The 14,068-nt window shown below is 58.1% G+C and overlaps 2 protein-coding genes across 2 annotated transcripts in view; one reads left to right on the plus strand and one right to left on the minus strand.

Annotated features, from left to right (window-relative positions):
- Window positions 1–5,330: 5,330 nt before the first annotated feature.
- ARSA (arylsulfatase A) lies at window positions 5,331–8,891 on the minus strand. The gene is given in 13 exon segments (XM_047742685.1): window positions 5,331–5,765; window positions 5,856–5,958; window positions 6,173–6,300; window positions 6,392–6,516; window positions 6,810–6,864; window positions 6,867–6,959; window positions 6,962–6,977; window positions 7,048–7,094; window positions 7,097–7,162; window positions 7,165–7,261; window positions 7,379–7,619; window positions 7,821–8,073; window positions 8,680–8,891. Coding segments are annotated over 12 exon segments (1,509 nt in total). The 5' UTR covers window positions 8,039–8,073; window positions 8,680–8,891; the 3' UTR covers window positions 5,331–5,445.
- A 100-nt stretch (window positions 8,892–8,991) lies between these two features.
- Window positions 8,992–14,068, plus strand: part of SHANK3 (SH3 and multiple ankyrin repeat domains 3) — a 71,894-nt gene continuing 66,817 nt past the window's right edge. The window contains exons 1-2 of the mRNA XM_047739724.1: window positions 8,992–9,496; window positions 10,150–10,274. The gene's annotated coding sequence lies outside the window, so the exon portion shown is untranslated. The remainder of the gene's footprint in view (window positions 9,497–10,149; window positions 10,275–14,068) is intronic.

Here is a 14,068-nt window from a genome sequence, read left to right on the forward strand (position 1 = left end):
GAGGGCAAAACCCATGACCAGAGAGCATGCGGGAAGACCGTCCTGCACCCCCCCAAGCAGGGATCCAAGGCTGCCCCCTAGGATGCGGAAGTAAGTGGCCCCTCTGAAGAGGGGCTATGAGGGAACAGCCTCAGTGCTGAGCAGAGCAGGGTACCAGGCTCCTCAGCGTGGAAACCACCGCAGTGAGCTGGCTGGTTTGCAGGTGTGGACAGGTGTGGTGGGAACCGTGCAGGTGTGAAGGACAGGAGTTGACACAGCACGGGAGCTCTCCCTGCATGCGTTCCCCACCCCCACCGCATGGGTCCTGTTCTACAGAATTGGTGTACAAGCCAGCAGACGGGTCCTGTCTGACACCCAGGTGCCCGTCCTGAGGGAGCACCCACTGAACACAAAGTCAGCCGCACTGAGTCCTGCTCCCTCAGACCTGCAAATCAAGTCCTTGTACACACAGAGCTCGGCAGAGACGAGGACTAAACAATCTACCTAAAAGCTGTCTCAACCATCATTTGAGTTGATGGCAAAAAGGGGAACCTGGATTTTATTATTTATTTCCTTTGCGCAGATTTGGGGCAGTTGGCCCCTGGCACCTGTGCAAAGCCCCCATGCCGGCTCTGTGCAAAGCCCCCGTGACCCGGAACCCCACTCAGGGCCCGGTGGACCTCGCCACCCCTTGGCCTTCACCTACACAGAACATGCTTACCCTGGACGGCACGACCTGCCTGCACTCCTTGCAGGGGTTCCTGCATGAGGTTGGCCCGTACCTGTGGTCAGTGGAGGGGCACGGAGAAGGCTCCTGGGAAGGGGAGCAGAGGAGTGGGCTCAGCACCACCGGTCACCGGGACCCCGCCTTGTCCTTCCTTGGGACTCCATGTAGGGACTGGCCTGTGCGGCTCACATGGGGAGGCAGCTCAGGGAGGTGACTTGTCCAACAGGGTTACAAAGGAGGAGGTCATGCTCTTCAGACATGACTCCTCCCCCAGGCGTACACCTCCCCAAGGGTGGCAGGACGGGCACAGGTGGACCTCCAGGGCTGTGCCTCATGTCCACCCCAAACTGCACATTACACGGAGCCGTCTAGCCGGGACCATTCCTCTCCCCGCCAGTCCACATTTGCTGGTATTAGGAGTGTGGGGTTAGTACTTCATTTCCTTCTGTAACTGCATTTTGTGATCACAACCAAACCATAAAAACTGACTCTAGATAACTTAAAAAAATTTCTTTAGGTTGATTATATATATATACACACATATACATATATATATATACATATGTATATATATATATGAAATCAAATATAATTGGTATAACTTTTTAAAAATTTTATTAATTTATTTGATGGAGAGACCGAGAGGGCACAAGCAGACAGAAGGGCAGAGGGAGAAGCAGACTTCCGGCTGAGCGGGAAGCCTGACGTGGGGCTCGATCCCAGGACCCCGGAGTCATGATGCTTAACTGAGTCACACGGGTGCCCCTGTCTCTGGCCAAAGGAAATTTAGTGGGACAGTGCTAAGGACTCCGAGGGTGGAAGAGAAGGCAGGACAAGTGTGCCCCAGAGGGTGAGTGGCTGCCTGGAGAGTCGACGGGCAGCCGCTCCCGCCCCCAATCTGGCCCAGCTCTGCTGTGAGAAGAAGCCCTTCTTCTGTTCTGTGGGTCCCTCCCACCGGGTGACAGCGAGGTCCACCAGGCCCTGAGTGGGGTTCCGGGTCACGGGGGCTTTGCACAGAGCTGGGTGACGGCCAGCTGCTAGACCGACGGCCCCTCCCTCCAGGTCTCACTGGGCATTGGGTGTTCCTGGGCAGGGCAGGCTCCAGCCCCATGTGGTTCCAGTGTTTGCAAAGTGATGAGATGTTTCCACTCCTGCTGGGGAGTCCAGGGCCAGGCCACCCTCCCACAACTGCTCTCTCTAGGGCCCTAGCTGCCTGTCAGCTCAGAGGGCACCCCAGACCCCTCTTTCTCCCTTGGGTCCCTTTCTTCTGAGACCACCTGAAGAGAGAGACTCAGCTCTCCCTCCTTGCTGTGGGGTGTTGGGGGGTGTTGGGCTGCTAGCAAAATACTGTTTGTGCCGCGGTGTGGGGGGGAGCTGTCACGCCTTGGCCCCTGTGGCTGGGACCATTCACAGGGACCTTCACACAAAGGAGCTGAGGAGGCTGACAGGGAGGCGTCTCTTTTGTGGCTCACCCCTGGACCCGGCTAGGGGTCAAGGTGACTGGACACATCAGACCCCGGAAAGGCAGTGTCAGGTGCAGCAAGGAAAGGTTACGCCTGCGTTAGTGCTGTGGTGACGGGGTCTACATGAACACGGAGAACTCAGGCTGGGATTGTGGGCCTTGCCTGGGCTGCTCTAACAAGTACATGTACTTTTGTAAGTAAAAACATTCAGGCAAGAGGCAAATTTAAGCCTTAGTCTGTGAAAACATCCCTTTTGCTCCCCCTTCTGGTCACTTGGGGGACAGGTGAGCAGGTGCGCAAGGTGGGGGTGGTGGGGGGAGGGGTCCTCAGCAGGTGCTGCCCGCCTGCTGCTGCTCCGGAAGTCGCCTCTTCCTTCCCAACGCACCTGGAGGGACACCGCAGCCCCACTGTGTTTGTTCTGTCCATTGCAAGCACAGAGAGCCCCTTCCAGAGGAGACCCGGCTGCCGGAGGACGTCGCTCCGTAGGAATGGAAAGCTACCGGTCTGGTGAATGGTGACTCTTACGCTCACAGGGAAAGGGGCTGTTTTTTTTTAAATCAACAGCAGCAAAAAAGAAAGGGAAGGGCAGGGATACCGCAGACAGCATTCAGGACCACCACGAGTGTGTGTGTGCTCACACGTATGTGCTAATATGCGTCTCTCCGCACGCATGTGTGTGTGTTTGCAAGTGTGCACGCGTGACTGGATGGGGAGCAGCTGGAACGCTGAGACAAGCATTTCTGCTGCAAAACCATCCCAGCAAGGGGCACCTGGGTGGCTCAGTGGGTTGAGCCTCTGCCTTCAGCTCAGGTCTTGGTCCCGGGGTCCTGGGATCCAGCCCTACACTGGGCTCTCTGCTCTGCAGGGAGCCTGCTTCCTCCTCTCTCTCTCTCTGCCTGCCTCTCTGCCTACTTGTGATCTCTGTCTGTCAAATAAATAAATACTCTTAAACAAAACAAAACAACCATCCCAGCAAGACCACAAGTGGGCTGGGAGGGTGACAGTCTGCTTCCCCCCAAACCTTGGCTGCGGCGGGTGGGTCTCAACATAGCTGCTCCACTCTCAGCCGACGGGGAATGTCCCTGATGTGCTCAGTGACCTGGATCCCCACTCCCCCCGGCGGTTATGCTCCTAAAGGACCCACACTCTTCATTTGTGGTACTTAGTGCGAAATTCTCATTTCTCTTCAAGTATACGATACACACGCGACAACCTAAGTGTGCAGCTTTACTGCTTTGTACATATGTACACACTGTTTCCACCCTCCAATCAAGCTAGAGAACATTTGTACCCCTAGTGTCCCTTCTCAGGCAATAGCCACATGTCCCCCACCCCCACCCAGGAGGAAGGGGCCCTATTGTGCCTGAATCCCACCTTTCAGAGATCTCAGGGCTGACGCCCATACCCTTCGCTAGACAAGAAGTGCCCCGGGAACAGGGAGGGGTCCCCTCCGGTGATCTGGGCCTCAGCATCACACACAGCCCTCTGTGCTGAGCGAACTTCAGCCAGGTGGGTGGCGGGCCGGGAGCAGCCCCTGCCTGCATGGGTGTTAGTGCTGGTGTGGTTCTTGCTGAGCACTTGGGTGTCTGGAGGTCACACACAGACAGTGGGCCTGCTTCAGTTCCTCAGTCCTCCCTCTGGAACCCAGGCCCCTTGAGGTGACTGTGTCCCACCAGAAGAGAAAGGGCAGCCTACAGGAGGGCACACCCAGCTCATCTGGGCCCTCCTAACCAGCATCACTGGCTGCAAAGGGTCCCCAGGGAAAGCACTGCCCTGGGGGGGCAGCCCCAAGACACAGCAGGATCTGGGGTATGAACAGCGCAGCTCCCGGGCTGCCTGTGGACACGGTTGCTGTGCATCCCGCGTCCCATTCCAGCAAGACTTCTTTGGTCTGAAAGTGACAGATAAACCCCCAGCAGTGGCTTAAGCAGGTGGTGTTTATTATATCGTGAGCTCTGGAGCTAGGTGGCTGGGGACATGGGTTTAGCAGCTGCAGGCTGTCTGGGCGGGACAGTGAGAGCACCAAACCCTCACTGCCCCAAGGACGAACGCTGCAGGGAACCTGGCAGACAGCGACTGACCTTTCATGGACCAGGACTTAGTCATGCGGCATTCCGGGACCAGTCACTGGATGGGATTGTGACTGGCTCAGACTGGGTCCCGGAGAGGACATGCCTCCTAGTCCACGGGCCTCTGCGCAGCACTGGGAAAGCGAGGGTCTATTAGCAGGATGTGGATACTACCCTCAAGCACCCAGACAAGCTCTTCTTGTCAAGCCGGCCGGGAGGGAGCATGGGGACCCGTGTGCACCTGTCACATGCGTGCACACACAAGGTGACTACAAGGTCTACACTTTGCTCACGTGGGTACAGGTGGGCGATCAGAGTACCCTCTGCAGAGAGCACACCAGCCCCACCAGAGGACGGCTGAGCCAGCCCACTGAGCTGAGGGCTGTTGGGAGAGCAGTGGGGAAGGCCTCAGAGGATATGACACCTCTAAGGAGCCTGAATGTAATTCTGAGCACCTCAGGCAGCCTGCAGAGTGCGGAGCAGGGATGGAACCAACCCTGAGCTACGCCCTCATCTGCTGGGTGGGAAAGCCGGGGGACGTCTACGGAGGTGGAAAACGCAAAGCTCTGAAAGGGGCAGAGGCAGAGTCTGGGGGAGCTGTCCCAGGAGCTTATCCCCCCCTACCCCCACCTGGAATGTGCAAATCGTCGTCCACCCTCAGCCCCTCAGACGGGTTTCTGATAAGAGCCTGTCCTCCCACCCCCTACCGCCCCAGTCCTGGTGCCTCCCAGCGCGGTCTGTCAGGGAACACCTGGGGCTCACGGCTGCTCAGCAACTTGAAGGTCTCTGTCCACCTTGCCCTCACACCCACCCCACCCTGTTCCTGGCACGCTACAGCACTTACTAAGGCTTCCGGGAGGGACGCGCGCACACTTAGGAACCCATCTTGCACTGACACAGACAATCACAACGGCGGTGGGCAGCTCCCAGAGCCAGGGTGCTTGGGTTCAGATCCCAGCCTGACCTCTTAACAGCCGGGTGGCCTCAGACAAGTTGCTGAATCTCTCCACACCTGTTTCCTCATTTGTAACACAGGCAGAACAGCACCTACCTCGGGGGTCATCGTAAGGATCAGACGAATTCCCACGCCTGTGAGTATCAGAGGGTGTTATTAGGTTCCTGGGTACAGAGCCCCTCCGCACACCCACACTGCTGCCGCCAACCATCCTGGGTGGGGGAGGCGCCCTGGGCAGGCCTGCCCACGCTCTCAGGCCTGGGGCTCTGGGCAGTGGCAGCAGGAAGGCCGCGGGGTGCAGCCAGGCTGACAGCAGATCTGCAGGGCAGGGTCCTCGCCGCGGGCCATCTGGCTGGGGCTGAAGGTCACCGAGGAATCGAACTGGGCCTTGAGCAGCTGGAGTTGCTTCAGCGCCTGCATTGCCTCTGGGGCAACCTCAGCCATGCCTCCCAGAAGGTTGTAGTTCTCACCAGGGTCCTCAGACAGGTCAAAGAGCAGCGGGGGCTCGTGGGCAGTCAGCGGGTTAGAGGCGTGGCAGGCGGGGTCCGGTGTGGTGTCGCTGTGGATGGAGCCTGGAGAGGGGGACACGTCTGGGCGAGGGGCAGGAGGGGCTGGGCTCTGGGGCTGCGGGGGGTCAGCAGGGCTGGGGGAGAGGAAATTACCCTGGGTGAAGAAGTGAGCTTTGTATTTCCCACTCCGTACAGCAAAGACCCCATGGACCTCGTCTGGGTAAGCCGAGTAGAAGAAGAGAGACTGCCGAGGGCTCTGGGGGGCAAAGTCAGGGATCACAGGGTGGGCAGGGGGCCCCCAGCGCTCATGTGCATCTGCCTGGAGCCATCGGCCTTGTGTCAGCCCCTGGACATGGAGCTGCTCCTCACCCACCCAAGAAACTCCACTGGCAGCCCCATCTGGATGCCGGTCAACAGAGGCTTTGTGGGCTGGAGCAGGACAGCCAGGGTCCCAGGGTTGTGAGCCTTACCTTGCCTGTGCCCAGCAGCAGGGGGCTGAGGTCAACACCATCCAACGTGACGTTGGGCAGTGGAGCCCCCGTCAGCGTAGCCAGGGTGGGCAGCAGGTCCAGGGAGCTGGCCAGCTCATGGGTCACCCTGGTGGCAGAAGGCTGTGTGATCCCTCCACTGGCCATCGGGGTCGGGGAGGTGGGGCCGAGGGCTTGTGAGGAGAGGGCCTGCGGACTGACCAGGAGCGATGTGGCCTGGCCAGAAGGCCAAGGCAGGCTCCCGGACACCTCCCTCAAAGGTGGTTCCCTTTCCACAACGAAGAAGGCCAGAGCAGCCGCCATGGGACATCCTCATGGTCTCAGGCCTGGGACGTACAAGGAAGTGGTCAGTGGGGCTCAGGGTGACCCCAGAGTTCCATGCTGTGCGCAGAAGTGGCCAGCACACACCTGTCCCCTCTGTGTTCTAGACCAGTACCTCTACACACCTGTGCCCCGCCCCCCCAGGTTCCCACATGCCCCGTGGATCACCGTAACACAGCCAGCATCCCCTCAGACACCCTTAGCCATACGTCCTCAGCCAGTGGTCAGGATGGGGAGGCCCCAGGGACCCGCCGGTGAGGTGTCACCCAGCACGTCCCCACCCCCTGCCACAGCAAACCCGTTGTCTGCAGTGAAGATAACCAGCGTCTCTCCGAGCAGCCCCAGGTCCCCACAGCTGTCATCAAGGCCCCCACAGCTGCGTCCAGCTCCATCAGTGGAGTCCCCAAATGGTCCCGGCCTGAGCGCCCGGAGAAGCTCTGCCCGCTGACTGGGGGTAGTGGGTGTGCTGTGGTGAGACAGGAGTCAGCGCAGGCTAGGAGTCAAGGGCAGCTCAGGGACAAGGCCCGGTCACTCACGTGAGAGGCGTAGTACAGGAAAAATGGCCGTCCCTGGCGCTGGGCTCAGCCATGAGGTCAAGGGCGAAAGCCACGTAGCGGGCCTCCAGTCCAGGTAGCCAGGGGCTGTGCGTCCACGGACAGTTGGCCACAGCGGGATAGGGACCAGGCCCTGGTCACAGCTGCCATCACAGGGGGTGGACGGCGGAAAGCAGGTCAGGTTCTGGCAAGGGCCCTGGCGGAGCAGGTCCATTCAGGAGTCTGGGCTGTGGGGTGGGGCTCAAGGGGTTAAGGGGAAGGGGACTGGTGGGGGGTGGGGAGGAGGGTGGTTGAGGGCCCTGGAGGTTCCTACCTGGTCATGGGAGTACGGGATGCCCAGGAATCGATGGAAGCCCTGGTGGGGGGGCAGAAAGGCCCCCTCAGGCCCCACCCCAAGGTGCCACTTGCCAGCTATCCCTGTGAGGTAGCCTCGGGCAGCCAGGACCTCAGCCAGGGTCACCTCCTCCAGAGGCAGGCCCCCTCGGGAGCTGGGCTCCAGAACTCCAGGGTACAGGCCCATCCGAATTGGGAGTCGGCCGGTCAGGAGTGCAGCCCTACAGGGCAAGTCAGAGTCCGTGAGACAGAGGGAAACTTAGGGTGAAATGGACACACGGAGGAGGGATGAGAGGGGAGGACGACAGAGAAATGTGAACTTCTCCAAAGAGACAGAGCCCTCTGCCTCCCCGGCTGGAGCCCAGAGTGAATCTGGGAGATGCTTGCGGGCAAGCAAGGGCTCCTTGCCCCCCCTCACTTACCGGGAGGGTGTGCACAGAGACATGGGCACATAGAAATCGGTGAAGCGAAGCCCGCCTGCGGCCAGCTGGTCCAGGTTGGGGGTCGTGGAGCTGGGGTGCCCATAGGAGCCCAGGTCACCATAGCCCAGGTCATCAGCAAAGATCAGCATGATGTTAGGTGGGCCAGCAGTGGCCAGGCCTATGGCCAAGGCCAGAGCGAGAGCCCACAGCGCCACCATGGCACACAGCAAGGACGGGACTGTCACAAGAGACCCTTGGGAGAGAAAGCAAACTGGCTCCAGCATGCTCTACCCCAGAGACCCCAGATCCAAGCACTACCCTCCCCTGAGACCCCAGATCCAGATACTACCTCTCCCCGGAAATCCCAAATCCAGGCACTACCTCTCCCCTGAGACCCCCAGATCCAGACGCTACCTCTCCCCTGAGATCCCAAATCCAGGCATTACCTCTCCCAAGAGACCCCCAAATCCAGGCGCTACCTCTCCCCGGGGACCCCAAATCCAGGCGCTACCTCTCCCCTGAGACCCCAGATCCAGGCGCTACCTCTCCCCTGAGACCCCCAGATCCAGGCGTTACCTCTCCCCGGAGACCCCAAATCCAGGCACTACCTCTCCCCTGAAACCCCCAAATCCAGGCACTACCTCTCCCCTGAGACCCCCAAATCCAGACACTACCTCTCCCCTGAGACCCCAGACCCAGGCACTACCCCCTTCTTGAGACCCCAGATTCAAATACTCCCCGACCCAGACAACCCCTTCCTGAAGTCCCAGCGGACCTCCGGAGACCCCTGACCCCAACAGAACCCAGGAGACCGTAGCCTGGGATATAACTCCCTGGAGACCCCCAGGGACCAGGACACCTGATTCTCGGGCGATCTGACCCTCTTCACCTAAAGGTTGCGGCTCAGGCTCGTGGTCAGGGACAGAAGTCACATGACACTGACCCCCGGGTCCGGCGCGGCTGGACGAGGCCAGTACCGGGCCGAGGAGGGGCGGGTCCCGACAGCGGACAGCGATGCCCTCCGCGGGCGCTTCCGCCTCGGCCCCGCCCCGCCCCCGTCCCCGCCCTGCGGTCCCGTGACCCTCCGCGCGCGGCGGGCCGGGGCGGGGCTCGCGGGGGCGGGGCCTCCAGGGGGCGGGGCCTGCTTGGGCCGGGACTGGGTCGGGGTTGGGCTTGGGGGCGCCGGGCGCCGGGCGGCTTGCGCTCGGGGCCCCTTCGCGCCCCGAGGCCGTTGGAGGGGCTGGAGCGGGCCCGGCTGGAGCGGCGCGCGGGGTCGGGCGGGGCCCCCGCACCTCGGGCTGGGATACTGGGTCCTTTTGGAAAGGCCTTGAGCGCACGGGGTGTGTGGGCATCGCTGGATGAGCCGCGCGGAACGAAGCGGTGGAACCCGCCGACTGCTGGCTTTTCCCCGCAACGTTACTTCCGGCGAGATAGCGAATTCTTTCAAACCCTTTCCCCTCCGTGCACGCGTCTCCGCGTGTGTGTGTATTGGGTGCGTGTGCGTCCGGGTGTCTGGGGTCTGGCCTGCCTTGGGGTTACCCAATGGGAAGAACCCACCGGCAGGAGATGAGTAGGCTCTGGCTCCATCACTGGATAACCTTGGACAGATGACTTCACTTTTGTGGTCCCCAGTTGGTTCAGCCGTCTCGAAGTCAGAGGGAGTGCCCAGGAGGAAGGTTAGCTGGGTGTTTTACTCTGCAGTAACTGGGGCCCCCAGCCCGCAGCTCAGCTCCCTAGGGCAGCTCCCCCCACCCGGGGAAACTCTCCAGGGCAGCTTTCTGGCCTCAGTTTCCCCCACAAGTTCAGGGCATCCCTCTGGGACCTCTGACCTCAGGAAGACCAGGACCTGGGTTTCTGGTTGGGGAGGCTCCTGACCCTGGAACCGACCGGAGAGTGGACAGCGCCCTGAATGGCCTCTGGGAACAAGGGTTGGGGAACAGGACACAGCTTCCACTGAAGCCCCACCCCAGCTGGGGAGCTGGCATTTTCCGGACGAAACATGAAAGCTCAAGACAAGGGGGAGTGTGGGGGAGCAACATTTGAAGGTCAGGAACTCTCAGAGATGGGGCTCCGGGTTGTGGTCAAGGCTTGCTGCTGACCTTGTGGGGAAAGGAAGGGTCCAGTCTCTGGCAACCCAACCCCGTGATGGCACGTTCCAGGGTGGTTTCTGGGCCTTTGCGTGGGAGCGGTATGGGGCTGAGTGGCCAGGACAGGAAGTTTTCCTGTGGCCCAGAAATCTTTGAACCTGTAATTGGAGCTATCACAGCTGGTCGGTGCTGTGAATTGGAGTTTAAAAGGAGTTAACCAAAAGCACTTTCTTCCCTTTCAGCCGCAAGCTGGAAACTACCCCAGGCAGCCAAGGACCTGCCCTGATTCTTGGGAAGAGCCTGCCTGCGGTTGTAATGTTACGCAAACGGCTGGCATCCCCCCCTGCGGTTCCTGAAGGCTGCTCAGGTGTGTGCACACGGGACCGCCGCGCCAGCCCAACCCTGACCTCTAGGTAGGGGAGGTCTGTGTGCTGCCCGCTCTGTTTGTTCAAAGCCAAGCCTCTGCAGGCGTCCGAGTCTTTTGGAGATGTGAGATCTTTTTTGGCGTTGCTGCAGGAGCTGGCAGGAGGGTCAGCTTGGGATAGAGGCCCGATGGGAGGCAGCCTGCCAGCCCGCATGATGTGGCTCTGGACGCCTGGGACATTGCTAATTTGGAACTGACGCCCACAGTTAGGAGAGGGGCTTGGCAATGAGTGATGCTGGTCTTGTCTTTCTGTACCTAGGACAAAGGAGGAGAGGCCTCTGTCTCCTGGGCCTGTGTGGGGTGGGTGGGGTGGGTGAGCGGCTTCAGTGAGAACGAGAAGGGATTCTGCAGTGGTTCCTGGGGCTGGCTGATGTGGGGACCCAGGACATCAGAAGCCGTCTGTGGAGGCCTCCAGCTCCGTCCTTGTTGCCCTCAGCAACCACTGTTCCTGTTCTGGCCCACCCGGGTGGGATACCTCCCCTGCAGCCACCTTGATGTGGTGTGGTTGGCCCCAGGTCCAGAAGGGCACAGCGGGTGGGTGCATGTCTCAACCAAGGGAGGGAGATTTCCTTGACCAAACTTCAGTCAGGCTCCTGAACGTGCTCCTAGGCCCATCTGTGCACCTCCTTGTAAATCCCAGTTTTAGCAAAAGCGTTTCCCCTCGGTATCTAATCAGGTTCTTCTTCTTCAAGATTTTATCTATTTATTTGAGAGAGAGAGCACATGGGGTGGAGGGGGAGCAGAGGGAGAAGCAGGCTCCCCACCGAGCAGGGAGCCCAACATAGGGCTCCAGCCTAGGACCCCGAGATCATGTCCTGAGTGGAAGGCATCTGGATGCTTAACTGACTGAGCCCCCCAGGGGGCCCCTCTGATCAGGTTCTCTATCCCCCCCTCCCACCCCTGCTGATGTCTGATCGCCTGACCTGTCCTTGGCCAGAATCTTGGCAGGTTGGTTGAGCCAGAAACCCCCTCACCCCTGATGATTTTTTCTTGCGAAGCAGTCAGGCATTCCCACTGACCCCCACTTGCAGCTTGGCTATTGTAGGTCAAGTTTTCCTGGACCCTCATAGGGTCCCTGTCTGGGTCTGAAAATTAAACTGATAAAGATTAACAGGAGAAAGCCCACACATTTGTTTAATTTTATCAGCTTCACCTGACGGGGAGACTTCATAAGGAAATGACCCGGAGAAACAGTTAAACCTGCGTATTTTGTGCTTGGTTGGATGGGGACTGGACAGCTGTGGGAGGCTGGTGAAGTGAACTGGGGGAGCCAGTTTGTTGGGCTTCTTCCCTTTGTCTCTGGCACAAGGCTGTTTCCTGTTCTCTGTGGGACCGGGAGGGTGCCTCTCACAGGAGGTTTGATGGCCTGGTTCAGGGACAAGGGGTGGGAGGTTAGAGTGACTGTCCTGCTTCTGCCATTTTCTCAGACCCCTTCAGCTTGACTATGCAGCGTGCAAGGCGTCATAGCTGGGGTGGCATGTTCTGAACCCCATTACTATAGGGGTCCCACTTACCCATGCCGCAACCAGGCCTGAGCCCCCACCACAAAATTCCATCGCAGTGGTCTGTGTACCTACCCGTGATGGTCCCTGAATAACGTGTGCTTACTGTCTTCACTGGTTAAATGTGTCCTTTCTAAAAAATTCTGGTGAGCTGACATACAGTGTCCCATTAGTCTCCGGGGCACAAAGTCACAGACCAGCAGTTTCCCACTTTCCTCGACGCTCGTGTGGTCAGTGTCCTCCCAGCCCCCACCACCTAGCTCATCCCCACCCCTCTGTAACCATCTGGTTGTTCTTTGTTGTTAGGAGTCTGTTTCTTGGTTTGTCTCTTTTTTCTTTTATTTGTTTTGTTTCTTAAATTCCGCGTATGAGTGAATTAATATATTTATCTTTTTCTGACTTATTTTACTTAGCACTGTAATATGTAGCTCTACCCATGCCATTGCAAGTGGCAAGATTTCATTCTTTTCGATGGCTGACTAATATCCCACAGTAGATATACACCGCTTCTCCTTTACCTGCTCATCAGTTGATGGACATTTGGGCTGCTTCCATAATTTGGCTATTGTAAATAATGTTGCAATAAACACAGGGTGCGTATATCTTTTTGGATTAATGTTCTCATATTCTTTGGGCAAATATACAGTAGTGGAGTGACTGGATCATAGGGTAACTCTAGTTTTAGTGTTTTGCGGACTCTCTGTACTGTTTTGTAGAGTGGCTGCACCAGGTTGCATTCCCACCAACTACCTTACCATTTTAACAAGTGTCAGGGATAATTCTTCTTTAACAAGGTGCTGACTGGGAGGTTCTCATGGCATCCACTGGAAAAGGAGAGGGCGATGGGAAGGCTCCCAGAAAGGGGGGTGCAGTTCTGAGCCGATGGGAGGTTTACTGCCCTGGAGTGCCGTGGCTGGCGTGCAGTGGTATGCCTCTGGGTCTGCTGTCCCTCTGCTCCCTGCCCCACTCACTGCAGATCGGTAGGTACCCTCTGGCCCCAGGCCTCTGAGCTTGCCGTTCCCTACCTGAAATTCTGGACCTTACATCAGCCTTGGCTAGCTCTCTACCTCCTTCAGGTCCATTGGGATGTCACTGTCTCAGTGAGGCCTTCCCTGGTGTCCAAGCACCCTCTCCCACTCTCTGCCCAGTTGTGAGCTGTTGCCCTTAGTTAACATAAGCGAGGCTTAGCCTTGGCTGGCATGTGGCAAGTCTGTATTATTATTCTTACCGTTACTGTCGTCATAGGGTGGTGCCGGGCCACGACCATGAGGAGTTCCAGACAGGGACAGTTTTCCATAGGGGGCTGGGGAAGACAGGGCTCACCCGGGTGACAGCAAGGTGGAGAGAGGAAGACAACCTGTCAACTGAGTTACCAGCAGCGGGGAAGTCTGTCAGGTTTTATTCAGTCTTGCATGCAAGGGGAAAGCCTCCGAGAGACTACCTCAAAGATTCATTCAGGTCAGGAAGGAGAATCACTGTTAGTCTAGATACAAAACAACCTCTGGTTACAGATCACTTTACTGTGAATGACACTCAGCTGGGCTGGTGACTGGTTCCCAAACAGATTATGGCATCATTAAAGGTCATCAGATCATTACCTGTGCAATTTCATCAGGAATGCTAATTTCTGAAGCTCTGCCCAGACCAGTGGGGCGACAGTTTTCCCTTTCCAGTGCTTTCAAGGAACTGGATGGAGCTCCAACTGAGCATCTTCTCAAGGAGATCCAATATTTAGCAGCAGACTTGAGACTCCATGTGTGTGGCTGCCGGGACCCCCTACTGCAGAGCCTGGTGCAGGTCTGGCCTCGGGGGCTGGGGTCAGCTGTCAGTGCATGGGTCCCAGGGCTTGAGGAGCTTACACCTCCTCCCGGGGTCACAGTCTAGCCTTCCAGGTCAAGACGGGGCACTTTAATGTGAACGCAGAAGGAAGACTTAGACACCAAGGGAATTGCACCATTTTGCACATCTCCTTCAGCAAAGTCCTGAGGAATGGATATTGGAGGAGGATGACCCTAAATCAGGTGAACTGACAGTGAGTGTACTTCTGGATCTGAGGGACTGGGATGGTGTTGACTGAGCACTAGCAATTAAAACCAGGGCTCATGACAGCCCCTGTGATGAAGCTGAGATGCTGAAAAGTCCTTGGCTTGGTGGTGTTGAAAAACAAAATTGAACTGAATAGATGTAAAGATCTCATTAGCTTTATTCAGTGATTCTTGGATCAGGCAGCATCCC

The sequence above is a fragment of the Lutra lutra genome, chromosome 8 (genome assembly GCF_902655055.1).
Source record: "Lutra lutra chromosome 8, mLutLut1.2, whole genome shotgun sequence".
In the NCBI taxonomy this organism is placed as follows: Eukaryota; Metazoa; Chordata; class Mammalia; order Carnivora; family Mustelidae; genus Lutra; species Lutra lutra.